At 45.7% G+C, this 14,687-nt stretch overlaps 1 protein-coding gene across 8 annotated transcripts in view; it reads right to left on the bottom strand.

Annotated features, from left to right (window-relative positions):
• Positions 1-1,037: 1,037 nt before the first annotated feature.
• Positions 1,038-14,687, bottom strand: part of LOC109855683 (lachesin-like) — an 87,667-nt gene continuing 74,017 nt past the window's right edge. For all 8 annotated transcript variants that reach the window (XM_020430184.1, XM_020430183.1, XM_020430185.1 and 5 more), the window contains 3 exons: positions 12,035-12,198; positions 10,891-11,044; positions 1,038-1,949 (listed from right to left, as the gene is read on the bottom strand). In XM_020430184.1, the coding sequence (XP_020285773.1) occupies positions 1,813-1,949; positions 10,891-11,044; positions 12,035-12,198 (455 nt within the window). In that variant the 3' untranslated portion in view covers positions 1,038-1,812. The remainder of the gene's footprint in view (positions 1,950-10,890; positions 11,045-12,034; positions 12,199-14,687) is intronic.

The following is a 14,687-nucleotide window of genomic DNA, read 5'->3' as shown; positions in this document are numbered from 1 at the left end:
AAAAGCGCGCGTGTTGACGCGCATTCGTCCGTTTTCTTCAAATCGTTTTGTCTCTCTTTTGTTCTCTCGCGAAATATATAATCTTACTTGTCGCGATCTACTCTTTTTGCTTCGTCTTATTTGTTATACGTAACATATCAAAGCGCTGAGAGAGAGAGAGAGAGAGAGAGAGAGAGAGAGAGAGAGAGATAGATAGATAGAAAGTTAACGGCGTAATGCCGCGGTGCGGTATAGAATTGCGAATTTAGAGAGAATTATGTCTTCAGAATTCGCGATGCGCGACAAGAGAAATTGCCATCTACTGTAACGCACACGTTCCTGCATTTGACAAATTCGAGTGTGCGGGGCGCACGATGTTCTCTTACGTATCGGAATGAGCATGAATAAGTGAACACCGTCTTATTTGATATTTATAAGAGAGAGCTAACGCATAATTCAGCAGCGATTATATGTCATGTCTTGAGTTTACATCGTGTAGCGACGAGACGTGTGTGTGTGTGTGTGTGCGTGTCTCTCTCGAATCAATCATCTCCACGCTAAATTGTATAAAAAAAAAAAAAATTGTTTCTAAGTAAAGAGAATAAACATTTATACCTCTACACGCACATTAAATATAATATAATATAATACATAAATGCGGAACGTACTTACGTTATTTCTCGCAGCAACAATCCGAGTTCTCCTCGGCATTCGACGAGACGTCGCGCGAGACAATGCGACGATTTCTTATGCAATTCACGACGTGTTCTCCGACGTTTTCTCTCGAACAAAAGAATATAAAGCACGATACGTGATATTTATCAAATTACCTTTTGCAACATCCTTTGGCGCGCTCTCCGTACGCGGCCGCTTTAATCTCATTGACTTTAAGAGTCCGGGCTCAAAGAAACACCGTGAATTGCCGGAGCGTAGCGAAAAGAACGTTCCGGAACATTGAGATCAAATGGAGTATCGCAAGGTCGTTTAATGAATTATTTGCGAGCGAAGCTAAATTTACGGGACACAGTGGTAGCAACACAAAGAATTTTTGCTCCAGACATTTTATTATTATTATTATTGTTTTTTTCTTTTTTTTTTTTTTTTTTCAATTCCATCACCATTTGTGTTAAATTCCCTTAAACTTCTACTTGTGATCTTTTTGATAATGAAACCGAGAAAGAGTGAGATGCGAAACTTTTTGTACTCTAACAAGAAAGTAAAGCTGTTGGGAGATTTTTCGAATTGTGATGCCAAACCTCCTCTTCCGTTCCCTTTTGAACGTATTTATATATTTTTTACACAAGAGTTTTTTTTTCCATTCAGTTTCTCGGTCGCATTACACGATCTAATTGCGTTGTGACAGTTGCTAATCTAATTTTTTTCTTTCGCGATCGTAAAATTAAAAAATTCTCAGCAGCTTATAAACTCTTTTCTTATCTCAAAAACTTATAACACAATCTACAGTACGGTATATAAAAACCAAGATAAAAAGATATTTTCTCTCCGACCTATCGGATCAAAGCATCGTATAAATATTGTTGTTTTGTATCCGAAAGTGTGTGTCGTATCTTTACGCAATTCACGCGCAGAATGTTTGTCAGATATTTCGCGCAATCGCAAAATCCCCGCATTATGAATTTAACAGCTATCTCGTTCTGTGTATCGCGTGAGGCTGTGGCGTAGCGCCGATTCATGTATGTATACATATAAATATGTTTTCTCTACACACAAAATCTTATCTTACGATCTAAATCGGCTTGGTCGCGTTTTAGGTACATTTCAGCGTTGGAAACGACAAGAAGTAAGCGTGAAATACTGTCTGGGTGTGGTGCGCTAGTGCAAGAAAGTTTGGCGGTTTCGCGCGAGTATTAGAAGCCACGAAAACGGAAGCAGAAGTCCGGGCCAGTGCCTGACGCCACTTCCGGAGGAGACGTATCCGGCGTCACGTTGCATGGCTTCCGTGCGTTCTCCTGTAACAGAAAGGCAAAAAAAGAAGAGAGAGAGAGAAAGAGAGAGAGAGAGAGGGAGAGAAGGAGGAAATCAAGTGTCAGTCGTCAGCCGTACGTGTATCGCGGCGGCGGATATCGCGTAATTGTCGTATGAATATTTACGAGCGCGATATCGAATTAACGCAGCTTTCAGCTTGATGTAATCTAATGAGCGTCATATCGGTAAAAGCGCCTCGCAGACGTTGAAAAATTGCCGTATTAGGACGTTAAATCTCCGGCTATCTCTCGCACGTGTGTATGTTGGAAGAAATATATATATATATATATATAAAATATATATATAAAATATATATGTATATATATTTTATATATATATATATATATATATATATATGTTATCTTGATACTTTTTGAGAATAATGACACCACCCACCCAACTCGTAAATCAACGTCGCTTCAAGATTACGGGATTATGGGTTTTACTGTGAGTTACAAGGGATCCATTAATTATTGCGTTGTTTGAGGGATGTCGATACGTGTTTCTACATCGTTTCTTCATTCTCCGCTATTTAAGCTCGACACAATGTTGCGTCGATCGATGAATCGGCGTTGCGTCCAAGGCGTCGCGCTCAATCAATCCGAATTATCTTTTGCACAACAGTTTCCTTAAATCGACCGAAAGGTTGTTACACGCCGGTATTGAACATACACACCAACCAACATACACACATGTTGGATGAAAGATGTGACGTAGCTTTTGCAAGGATTTAATATCAAAGCGATGGAAACATCTACGACCGTTTGTCGGCGCAAAAAAAAAAAAAAACTGGATCGCAAATGATATTTCGGATCTGTGTATCGCGCGCGTAAATTACTTCGCAACGTTGGCGATGGTAAACGTTCTGCGCGCTTTGATCTCGCGAAAATCATTTTGCGTTCACGCGCATTGCGTCTATATTCGATCGCGTCGTTGGCAAGAAAGTAGTCAAAGTCTTAATGACCAAGAAATCTTACCTCTTCAAATTCCAATCGCGTCCTCATTGCGGTTTTCTTCAACCAACGCTTCTCTTACGCTCTTGCGCGGTACTTTATACGCTTTCTAAAATTACGCTCTCAACGACTTCTCTGATTATGCGCAAACTCGATCCTTCAATTGCGAATGTATGACTGCCAACTCAGGTGACTGTTATTTTTTTTTTTTGTTAAAATTCTCCGCAAGAGAATTCCGATAAACTTGCTCGAATTACTTGCGTGTCACTCGGCTCGGTATCGCAACATTGCTGATCAAAATGACGCTTGATTTGAGTGGCCAATAGTAGTAACAGGCCGTATTAGACCGACCTGCGCACAAGTGCCGCCGGTAGAATTCCATCTCGATAAACCGCATAGTATTCAGTAGCGTGAAGTATCGATATGATCGGTCATACCGCACGAGCGCCACATCATCAATATTCGACCAACGTCTGGGGGGTTCGTACGAGCGAGCGCGCGCGCGCGCGCGCGTGTGTGTGTGTGTGTGTACGAACTCATACTAGCGTGTCCGATTAATTATTAATTTCTTGATGCGAGTCACACAGCGCGCGTTACGAGATTTAAATTCACTTTGCCGCGCGAGTCAATGCGAATCGATTCGATGCCGATTGCGAGCATATCCATACTTTATCGGTCTCTGCGACGAATTTTTAATACGTTCTTCCGCACGCGTTACAAATAAATCATTTGGATAATTAATTTTGACTTTGCAACGCGCGCATTGTGCTACGCCGTAAGTATATATTGTTGATGGCAACCTGTTGAAGTTTCCGATAAACGTTTTCGCATTACCTGCACGTTACATCGAAACGTTTACGTTGATAAAGCGGTAATTATCAGAGCAGAATTCGATGAGGATCGATAGCGATCGGTTGTGCGCGCGCTATCAATGACGATATCTCCAGAATTCGGGCGACAATACACGCATGCCTGCGTACAGCCGGGTATGCGTCCGATCAGGTATTCGTACGAAAGCCACGTCATTAACCGTATGAATCGCATTTACATGCGACCACCATCCCCGTGTGTGTACGCCGCGATGCGTGAGTGAGTGCGTGCGGGCGTGTGTGCGTTCCGGGAATGCGACACGCGTACGTACGCGTGGCACGCATACGCGTCATAACTGTGCGCTGCGCATGCGTTGGCCTATGTACGGACAAGCAAAATCTCTTTTGCACGTGCATCGCTCCGTCGAGAGAGCGTCGCCCGGGAGATCTATTGCTCGTGATTCGTGATCGCGCGCACACAAAGCAACACTTGACGATCGATATCTATTTAACACCTCATGAACAATCCGGCTATGTGCAAACCACGTACGCGTAATCGTATTGCCGCGTTACCGCGACCTAGCGGCATTGAATCGTTTAAATCAGCGACGCACGTGGAAAAAAAAATACACATTACACGCGGCATACAACTATTTTATTAGAAATTTATCAAACATCGCGCGTTCGTCGAAGAGATTACCGGTTGTGTGTATTTTTTTTTTTTTTTTTTTTTTTTTGTTCTATACGTACGTGCGCGTTTTTTCCGATTAAAAAAACAGAGCAATATTCCCCTCGTTAATGTTTTATTTTGTCAAATATTTCAGCGGATCTTTTATTATTCAGCGCCGCGCGTACACCCACTCGCGTAAGCTTTTCAAAAACTCGCGATCGCGTTATATTATAAAATAACAGGCTCTTAATTATAATGGGATTGATTATCGAGTTTGAGAGCGCGAGTGCAAAATTAAAAATTAATTTTTAATCCGTGCGATGGCGAACGATGGGCGAGGATGTAGCTAAGCAAATAATTTCCCTCGTGAGGGAAATATCAATAAGTTTTTTTCCCTCTGAAACAACCGACTTAGAAGACGGGAAGAAGTACGCGATTGTCGCGCGAAAGGTTCAAACGGGTCAAAAAAATAAAAAATAAAAAATAAAGTGCAACGCGATGTTACGTATCGGCAAATATAGTTATCGGACAACCGTAATAATTGCTCCATTCGAGCGTTAATTTCATTCGGCACGCGTGCACCGTTTATAATTGCCGATTCGATTTTTTTTTTTTTTTTGTTTCACGAAGCGCACCGACACACAATAAGCGCGGACGTGTTTGCATTAAGCCCAGCGCGAAATCATTGTGATTTACGGTCGCAAGAAGTTCGCAAGTAAGTTGCACTTTAGCCCGCCCGCCCGTCCGTCCGTCCGCTCGCCTTTGCCGGTTCCTTAGACACCGTCTCAGGAAACTGTCCGCTGGCCTCGGAGAGTTAAACGTCGTCTGAGGCGAGACGAACGTGCCGCGAAGTTGCATGTAAAAATGGAGATGTTCGGATAATGGACGCGCGATTTGTTTCTTTTATGAGAGATTTACGCGCACGGTCGGAAAACACACTTTGAACTTTGCAATCGCCGACACGGATCTCGAACAGGTTATTATCGCGCGAAAAAGAAAACGGAAAAATATCACGATCGCGCAAATCCGATTTTGTTGCCGATTTGTTACACAATCCGTGCCGGATATAATCGCGGCGATTTAATCGGCTCGGTGAATATCTCGTCCATTAAAGTGCGTCGCGTTGTCGTATTCGCGCGACATAAACGGATATAGAGTCCGCAAAAAAAAAAAACTCTCGTCGCGCCGCGCAACGGATGAAAAATTAGCAAGACGGAGAAGATCCGCGGATGGATTTCACTTCGCTCGTGGGTGTATATCTCGGAGAGACTATGAGATTTAATAATATTGCACGGTTAAGAGAACACGCGACAAATCTCCCGCGAGAGGAACGGGGAGAGCGAGATAAGGTGCGAGAGGAGAGAGAGAGAGAGTTCGGAGCCCCGGCTATAAACGACAGTCTGGGGAGCCGTTAGGTATTAAACTCTCTGCAAACTTCCGCAGTCCGTCGTGCTCGATATATATTTAAAATATCCTGCGAGTATGTCCATGAATCGTCTGGACTTGAAGCCGGCGACGGCTAGCGAGGCACCAGGGATTCGCTGAATGTCGGAAAGTGATATTGTAACTCGCGCGCCACACGGACACACGGAGACACCTGTGCGTGTGTCTCGCGCGATTTACAGAGCGATACTTAACTCCCGCGTCTGTCGGTGACTTTGATCGATTCCTCATCGGACTCGGTTCTCCGTGAGCGTCGCAATTATTTGCGATGTAAATGTCATTCCGTCGCTCCTGCGCGGAGAGAGACTATGCAAAACCGGTTTTGACGACAAAAAAAAAAAAAAAAAGCTTCTCAAGAATTAAATACGACTTGCCGCCACCTTTCTTTCGGAGATACGTCCTCGAAAAGTCCGCAGTCACAGTTGCGAGACTCGAAGCGGGCGGCTCGAAGAGACAAACCCGAAAAAAAAAAAAGAGAAACAAAAGGAAAGGAGGATCCGCCCGTGAATCGAGATAGTGAAATTAAAATAGGTCAAGAGAGAGAGAGAGAGAGAAAGAACTTCCGACGAGAGAAACCCTTGACTCTCTCCTCTTGGCAGTCTACGCCATTCGGGACGGAGCCGGGATAAGCTTCCCGCGAACGGAACAGGATCCCGTCGCTTGGCGCACAAGCGGCGTGAAAACTCGGCGATGTGTGCAATTAGGAAAATTGAACTTCGTCGTAATTAACTTTCTTAATTAATAGAATCGGGAAATTGTATCTTTAATCTGACCGACCATAAGTGCCGCGCTGCTCGAGTCTAACGGGGGGGAAAGAAAGACGGAGGGATCTCGCGGGATGTATGTCTCGCACGAGGCCAGTAGAACTCGGAGAAAGAGGCGCGACGCGCCATGGATAGAGGAGGAGAACGACAAGGGGATGCAGGTGAGGGTGAGACGGGGGAGGGACGGGTGAGACACGGAACTGCCGCAGGAGATGGCGACGTCGACTGCGACTCCGGGATGGGGAGTCGCTGTAAGTTTTGATATATGCGCGACATTATTTACGATCGCATAAGAATTAGCTCAGACGGCCGCCAAAGCCCATCCCTCTACCTCGGGGAAAGGACAAAAAACGCGGCATCACCAGCCGCGGACTGCAGGCACCGCTGCGCTCTCGAGAACGTTTTTGCGTCCGATGCATTGGCTTCCTCAAAAGTCGTTAAATCCCGCGCCGCTTTCGACAAATCGCGCGCAAATGGCGCTTCTTATTGCACGAATGCTCGACGGAAACGTGGAGCGGATACTCGAAGAGATGACTCACGCAACGACGAAAAGAGCCCGTCTTGCATGCGCGACAGCGATTCCGGTCAAACGACGACGGAAATCGAATTCGTGCGCGCGCGCGTGTGTGTCAGCAAAAGCTCAATGATATTTTTTTGCATTAATTTTTGTCGTCGTACATAATCAACTTTTATTAATTATCCACCGCCAGTATCCACATCGGTATTTTAATTAGTGCGGCGTTTATTAGTTCGAAGGACGAATCGATCGGACCCGAGCCAAAACCTCGCGCAAAAACGTTTCAACGTGTAGTTCGAGTCTCTCTCTTTCTCTATACTCGAATCTCTCGCGTGGCGCTTTCATATTTTCGGAGCGCGTTCGCTAAATTGTTAATCGAATCAACACCCGTGCCAATAAAATCCAATAAAATACTTCCGCCCGCGGGTTCTCGTCCCATTGTACGGAGGAATTTGAAGGTTTTTAACCGGTGACGCGGAGCTTTTTAACAATTCCCCGATTCAACTCTTCTAATTTCGCGAGCGACAATAATTATCAAGTTCAATCTCGATCGCGAGAGCATCCATCTCGACGCCCGATAATTAATCGCTCAGGATCATCAATTATATCCGAGTGTGTGTATTCCCGCGGCATTCCCGAGACGGCGGAAAAGTTTTCCTCCTCATCGCGTTCCTCCGATAAGATTGAACGTAAAGTTTTGATACGATCTCGCCGGATCGACGGTTATTGTGCGGAGCGAAACCGTGCGCTGCCTCGGAAACCAGTTTTTAAAACTGCTCCAGACGATTCTCGAGAAATCACGGCGAAGTATTTACGACAACATTGCAATTGTATTTTCAATCCCGAGCGGTATATAATCCACGACCGAAAGGGAGCAAAGTTCTCCACGTCACATTTTATCGTTCGCGCCGTNTTTTTTTTTTTTTTTTTTTTTTGTGTCGACCAATACGCGAATTGTTGATTTCGATCGAAGAGGAGTCGCGCGCGCGCGCGCGCGCATGATGTTCGCACGTCAGTCCGGAAGTAGTATTTTCGTGTCGGTGCGCTCATAAAAATGCTCGCTGTTCCGTTTAATCCCCATCGGGATGGCACTTCCTTCAGGACTTGTCCGCGCCGATAAACTCCGCGCGAATTCGCAATCTGCGAAAAAAAACTAGAAAACGAGCGGCCGGACTTCTGATTTATCGTCCGGGGGAAGGGGAGGGCGGCTCTCGCGTGGCTCCGCCAGAGAGCTGTACACGTATCGCACATGCCTGCGGTTGATGTATCGCGCGCGATGTACACACGTGAGTGAAGTGCTATTGCAAAGTGACTCGGAATCAAGGGTCTCCGGGATTCGGTTTTTCGCGCGGCGAATATCAAAAACTCCATTATGCTCGCGCCGCGAAGCGCAATTCTTTTCTTTTGAGCGGGTGTGACTCGAATTTTTTTTTTCGAGCGGATCTCAACGCACCGACCTCGATGTGACGAATTTTGTCGCAATAATCGTCTTCGCGCGAGAGTAAATAAAAATAAAAAAAAAACATAATAAAGAGTGCAAATATATATATTTTCTTGTCTCTCTCTCGACGTGCAAAATTTATGCCGGTGTAACGAAGAAATGTTCATTTTATGCGGCTCGGCTCTCCGCGGAGCGAATTAATTCTAACGTTCTCCAGGAGATTTGCTCCAACACGCGCGCACGCGCGCACACACACGAAGGTCCCTGACACGGGAATAAGAGTGTTTGCAGTATTTATATCGTGTTTACCACAGTATAAATAATAATAAGAGATTTTGAGGTAAATTACGTATAACGTCATTATCTTTCCCTCACAGTTTTACGTTGGATATTATTCTATTAAAACGTAATAAGCTCCTTATATCAGCGCAAAAAAAAAAAAAAATATTGCGACGCAATCTTACAAAGTAATTTTCTTTTTCCGCAGTTGCAATTCTTCGAAAAATATATTGCAAATAGTTGTTTTACTTTTAGCACACAAGACAACTTGTCTTGTAGAATTTCTGGAAAAATGTTTTTTATTGTGTAAAAAAAAAAATGGGAAATTTATATACTAACTTTATTATACTTTCGAGTCCCGAAGGCTGCGCGATATTCACTTCCGTGTACTTTTCGCGGCATTTACGTTCGATATCACTATCGTAAAAATCGCGCGATGCACTTCGCTTAGTTACCGCCGGGGTGCTTTCCAACGCCGGGGCGCATAAACCGGCGTAAATCCGCAATCTACGAGGCCGCGAGTCGTCTAAGTTCTGATTTATGGTCGCACGGGGCGCGTTTCGCGTGCGGATAGACACGGCGGGGACAGATAGCGCATGGCCGGAGCGCGCACGCGTGCTGCACGACGACCGGGGAAAAATGCGACGCCACCTCGGGCGGCGCTTTCCTCTCGCAATAATCTCCGAAGGGAAATTCACGATAATAGAGACTACAACCGCGTGAATTTCCGCATGCAAGCGTCCTTCCCCCCCGCGATTCTCTCCCCGTGAAAAAGCGTTGCCTCCGTCCTTTTCCGTGCCATTCGCTCCATTTCAGCCGGCGTGTTCTCACACACTTTTCAGTTTTCGCCGATGCCTTCATAATTTTCGTATATTTCCTCGCTCGGCTCAGATTATTTTTCCCGCGGTCTTCTCCGCGTGTTTCTTCTCCTCGGCGAATGATATGCGCGCGAAGAGAAAATTCTCGAAAGGTTCAACTTCCGTCCGGGGGAAGAAAACAGCTGACGGAAAAATAGATATCCGAATTTCTACACTTAGCACGCTGAGAAATGCGCGCTAAAAACGCGCGATTTATAGGCGAGAGGAAAGGAATAAACAGAAATCTTATCTCGTTGACGTATTCTTCTTCTTTCCTCGGTTTTATCGGCTGTGCTTAAAACATCCTCCGTTTTTCTTTCTTTTTCCGCATCCATTCTTTCAATTTTCAAAAATAAAAGCAAAACAGATACATTGCGCAACGGAGCTTGAACGGAGAGAAAGAGAGAGAAAGAGAGAGAGAGAGAAAGAGAAGAAAACGCGCGAGAATCTCTGCACAACGCTCTCGCTCATCTCTCTCCGCGAGTTTCTTCCTTTCTCTCGGGAGGTTCCGTACTACTCGCTCTTCGTCACCTTCTACCTGTGAACCCGGCAATTTCTCTCCATCCGCGATTCCTCGTCCCTCGGACATTCCCCCCCTCCCGTCCCGTCTCGCGCCTCAAGAATACACGCGCGCTCCCGAGAGCGCGAGCGAACGGGTCTTCCGTCTTTTCCACCCCTTCGCTTTCCTCTCCCCCCGTCTTTTCCGTTCCTTTTCATCCGCGGCGACCGAGTGGCTGAGCTAGACAAATAGCTCCGGCGTAAAATACCGCTGCCTCTTTAAAACTTTAAAGTGTTTCGAGTAATCCTAAGGCACGACTTTACATCATGGGTTGTACCCCGCGGAGGATACGCGCAAGAGAGAGCGCGAAAGGAAATGGAATATCGGCGCGCGCGCGCCCGCGGTGAGTTTCCGGCACATCCGGCGACAGCCGGAGATTTCCCGGAAGATTACAAGACGCACAAGTGTACTGTCATTATTATTATATCATCGTGTCTGTCGTAAAAATGTAGTATCCAGTTAGCGCAAAAGTTTTTCTTTCCGTTCCGTTCGTTCACATTTCGAGCAAAAAAAAAAATCAAACGACCGACCACCAACGTTCGCGCGCGCGAATCTGCTGATTCGAGAGACACTTGTCATCGCCGTAAAGGAATAAGTTTTGGAATAAATTTATTTGTTGAGAGCAACACTAACCTTCTTCAACGATCAAGGTGACACTGTCAGATCGACCCTCCGTCGGTCTGCACGTGTAGTTTCCGACGTCGTCTTGCGTCACCGTCGCCAGGATCAACATGGACTCCGTATTCGCCGCACCTCTCACGGTCTCCACGGTTATTCCTCTGCGCGCCTAGATGGTGAGAAAACAGGAAGAGAAGCAATGAAGCGAGTAATAGAGCGTTCGAAATGTTACATACAGAAGTTTTCATAATTCAGAATATTTGCACGGATCCGTCCGTTTAGCCGGAAATCTCATACACGCGCGAATCCGAATAAAAACCGATAAATCTCTTTTGTTTCTATAAAATGTAATACGAAGATATTCCATATGTTATGGTTGCGCGATTCGTGATGTATTTATGATGAAACTTCGAAGAAATACGAGCTCTCGCGTATCACATTTTGCGCGCGCGCGCGTATCAAAACGCGGAGAAGAGTTTCGTTATATTTCGAGAGTCAAATCTGAATTTTCGCGCGTATCAAATACGATGATACCGCACGCTCGTTACCACTTGGATTAATGAAACAAATGTGAACCTACTCGTGCGTGTTGCGTAAATTTATTTTTTGTTCAAATTTACAGAAAGTTTTAATAAATCAAATGCGGAGAAAAACGAACAAATATACATATATATGTTCAGAGAATATTGTTACGCGGCGAAAGCTACACGTAAAGCTTTTCCGATCGATGCTGCGAGAGACGTCGCGTCGCGCGCTGACGTGGGGGACGCGCCAGTATCACATTGTGAGCCGCGACGCGATAATCGCCGACGCGGTCTTCGCAACAAAACCGCGTCGCCCGAATCGATCAGCCCCCTACCCCCTAGAGTCTAGCCGTCACTCGCGCGTGTATATACCGCGCGCGAAAGAAACAGCCGACGCAGGCTACAAAAATGTGAAAGACACGACAGAAATGAGAGCCATATGACCCACATCTTCTCTCTCGCGCGCGCGGTCGACGCGGGGAACGCGATGATATACGAGCGTCCCGTTTTTTCCACCCCCTTCTCCTCCTCCTCCTCCTCCTCCCCGTCTCCCCGTCTCCCTTCGATTCCCCCGGTCGTCAAACAGAAATTTCATTAGAGCCTGGGTCCCGCGTATCCAGCTGAGGTTGCATTACCTGGAATGTTAGGAGTTTGTTATCCCGAAGCCATTGTACACCCCTGATGGGACGGATCTGATACGGCGACGATATGACGCACCTCAGGGTGATCGTTGAGCCCGACGGCACCCTTTGCTCCTGAGGACCTATTATGTCCGCTACCGGCGCCGTGCTCTCATAACCTGGAAGTCATGTTCGGACAAATATCATGCGGTGGCTGAAGCAATTGAATGACCGCGTCGTGACGAGATTACGCGCATATCCGACGGGCGGCCACGTGATACGACCACTGACCGCTTGAATTTCCCGACCGAGTCTTGGAAAATTCAAATGGAATTCCCCCGGAGGAGAATTCCATTTGTATTAACGCACGAAGATCACAGATCAAATAACTGATTGACCGACCGAAAGAGGGAACCTGTATCCGACCGCCGCCGTGTTCGAACGATGATTGGCTTGAACAAAAAAACGGTCGATCGTTCAGCTTTGAATTTTTGATGTCATTTATTTCGCTCTCTCGGAGAACTGCAACTCCGCGAACGACAACAACGCTCTCGGGTTTTCTTGCGTGCACATTGTTTCACTTCGATTCGTAAAGAGGCTTTTGTTAAATCTCGGCGATGTCGAAAAGGACGGCGAACAAACGCGGCGGCGGCGACGCGAAAAAGGATTTGCAATCGTTTTTAATTGACAACGTCGCGGGGACGAGCGTGACGTCGTCGTGTATCGCGAATACCCTCTAATTGACGCAATCCGTCCCGGGTTTTAATATCGCGAGAGCGCGTCGGGGGGATTAACGCACTAGACCCTACCCTATACACACGAGCGAAAGGAAACGCTCGGGCAACGCGAAGAGAGGGAGAGTGGGCCGCTTTAGCTCGCGCGCGCCATCAAGAACACTCGACGAATGTTATGCAATGATTTTAATTAATGCCAGCGTTATATCCACTTTCGTTGCGCCGCCGCCGACGCGGCACAAAGTAGAGTACGCTGAAGTAGCAAAAAACGCATAGTATAACACGCTCGCACGTAGATATACTGTCAAGCTTGTACATTTTTAATTTAGAAAGCGGTGTACAGCGGAGAGAGACAAGTACTCGTTTTAATGCGCGAACCACACCACGTTCCCGCGACCGCGCGCATCGGCTTTTTACAAAGTGTACCGTAAATTACCTCCGGCTCGAAAACTCTTCGGCTCCCCATTACACATACGATAAATTGCGAAAGAGCGCTTCCCTCCTCTCCTCCCCCTCCTAACCCTACTGTTACGAATCTAGTCGCGCGCGCTTGACGTATAACGAAGCCTCATTTTCCTTTTACAATAGCGTCGTATATTTGTAGTTGCCATTTGTCGAGAATAATGCGCGCGCTCCGCTACTTCCTTTCTCTGCAGTCAAGAATCACCGTCAAGTCTCTGGAAATTGCATATTCCTCACAAAAAAGAGAGTAGCGACGTATATAATTGGAGAATTGAGATGCATCGAAAGTGTGTGTGTGTGTGTGTGTATGTATGTGCGTTGCGTTATATATATAATTTATATATATTTACTTATTTCAAAGTAAACTAGCTTCGACATCGCCTAAAGGTTGTACGTCTTAAAACAGTCGAGGACGAAGTTCGAAAAAGCATAATACTACTTTATCTACTTAAGACCTTCGAGTTTCTTCCGCAAGGGGATTTGTCAGCTTTCCGTTAAATAGAGCGAGAATCGTCGGAAGTAATATAATATTTGAAACAGTAAGCTTGTATTTGTATGTTTTTTTCTTGTGAATAAACTTTAGAAAAAAAAAGACATCAAATTAACTCGTACTTCCGATAATTATCGGAAATTACATATTCTCCGCGGTCGTCGACTGCGTCTTGAAAGCGAAATTAATAATTTATCATTATCTTCGAGAGAGAGAGAGAGAGAGAGAGAGAGAGAGAGAGAGAGAGAGAGAAACGCCCTGAAAGTAGGGTTCTCTGTCTCTGTATAAAAATATCGAGGCGCGTATACATTATTCAGCACGAGAACTGCGGCCGAGACTCATTTAGCGCTCGGCCCGTTCCCTATCCCTTAGAACTCTGAACTCTCTCGGTGGCCGACGAAGAAAAGGATACGAAGAAGCCGCGGCGGGACCGCGGGATTAAGGATAATCCTATTAGACTTAAATGAATCCGGCGACGACTGCGTTCCCTCTAGCGAAATATTATGTTATGCTGTTATTACTGTAAACTCGCTCGCCGACGTTTCTTTCCGCGGCGGGTCCAGCTCGTCTTTTTGTTGACGGAAAACTTTGCGGATAAATTCTCTCGCGAATCCTCCCTGCGCCTTTTTCGAGTGACATTTCTTAAAAAAAAAAATTTCGTATGTCGGGTGTATCAAAAGGGTGAGAGATATAACAAACGCGCGCGTCTTTTTAGATTGTTTTGTTTTTGTTTTTGATATGACAGTCATTAATTGTAATAAACACAACAAGTTATTTTTCTATTGTAGAACACGAGAAGAAAACATTCTGGGCGCGAGCGGAAGAAAAATTTACCGCTCCGTTACGTCACATTATTATTTGCATACATGCACGGCGCGCGTTGAATTTTCCTCCTCCTTTTGCTTTGTTTCTTCCTTATTTATCTGTTGTGAAACTTTGACAATATAGCTGGCAGCGATCTGTGACCATCTTTACGTCCCGC

Source organism: Pseudomyrmex gracilis, unplaced genomic scaffold (assembly GCF_002006095.1).
Source record: "Pseudomyrmex gracilis isolate BER0280 unplaced genomic scaffold, ASM200609v1 scaffold_95, whole genome shotgun sequence".
NCBI lineage: Eukaryota > Metazoa > Arthropoda > Insecta > Hymenoptera > Formicidae > Pseudomyrmex > Pseudomyrmex gracilis.
The sequence above is the reverse complement of the archived record's forward strand: the minus strand, read 5'-3'. Positions and strand labels throughout refer to the sequence as shown.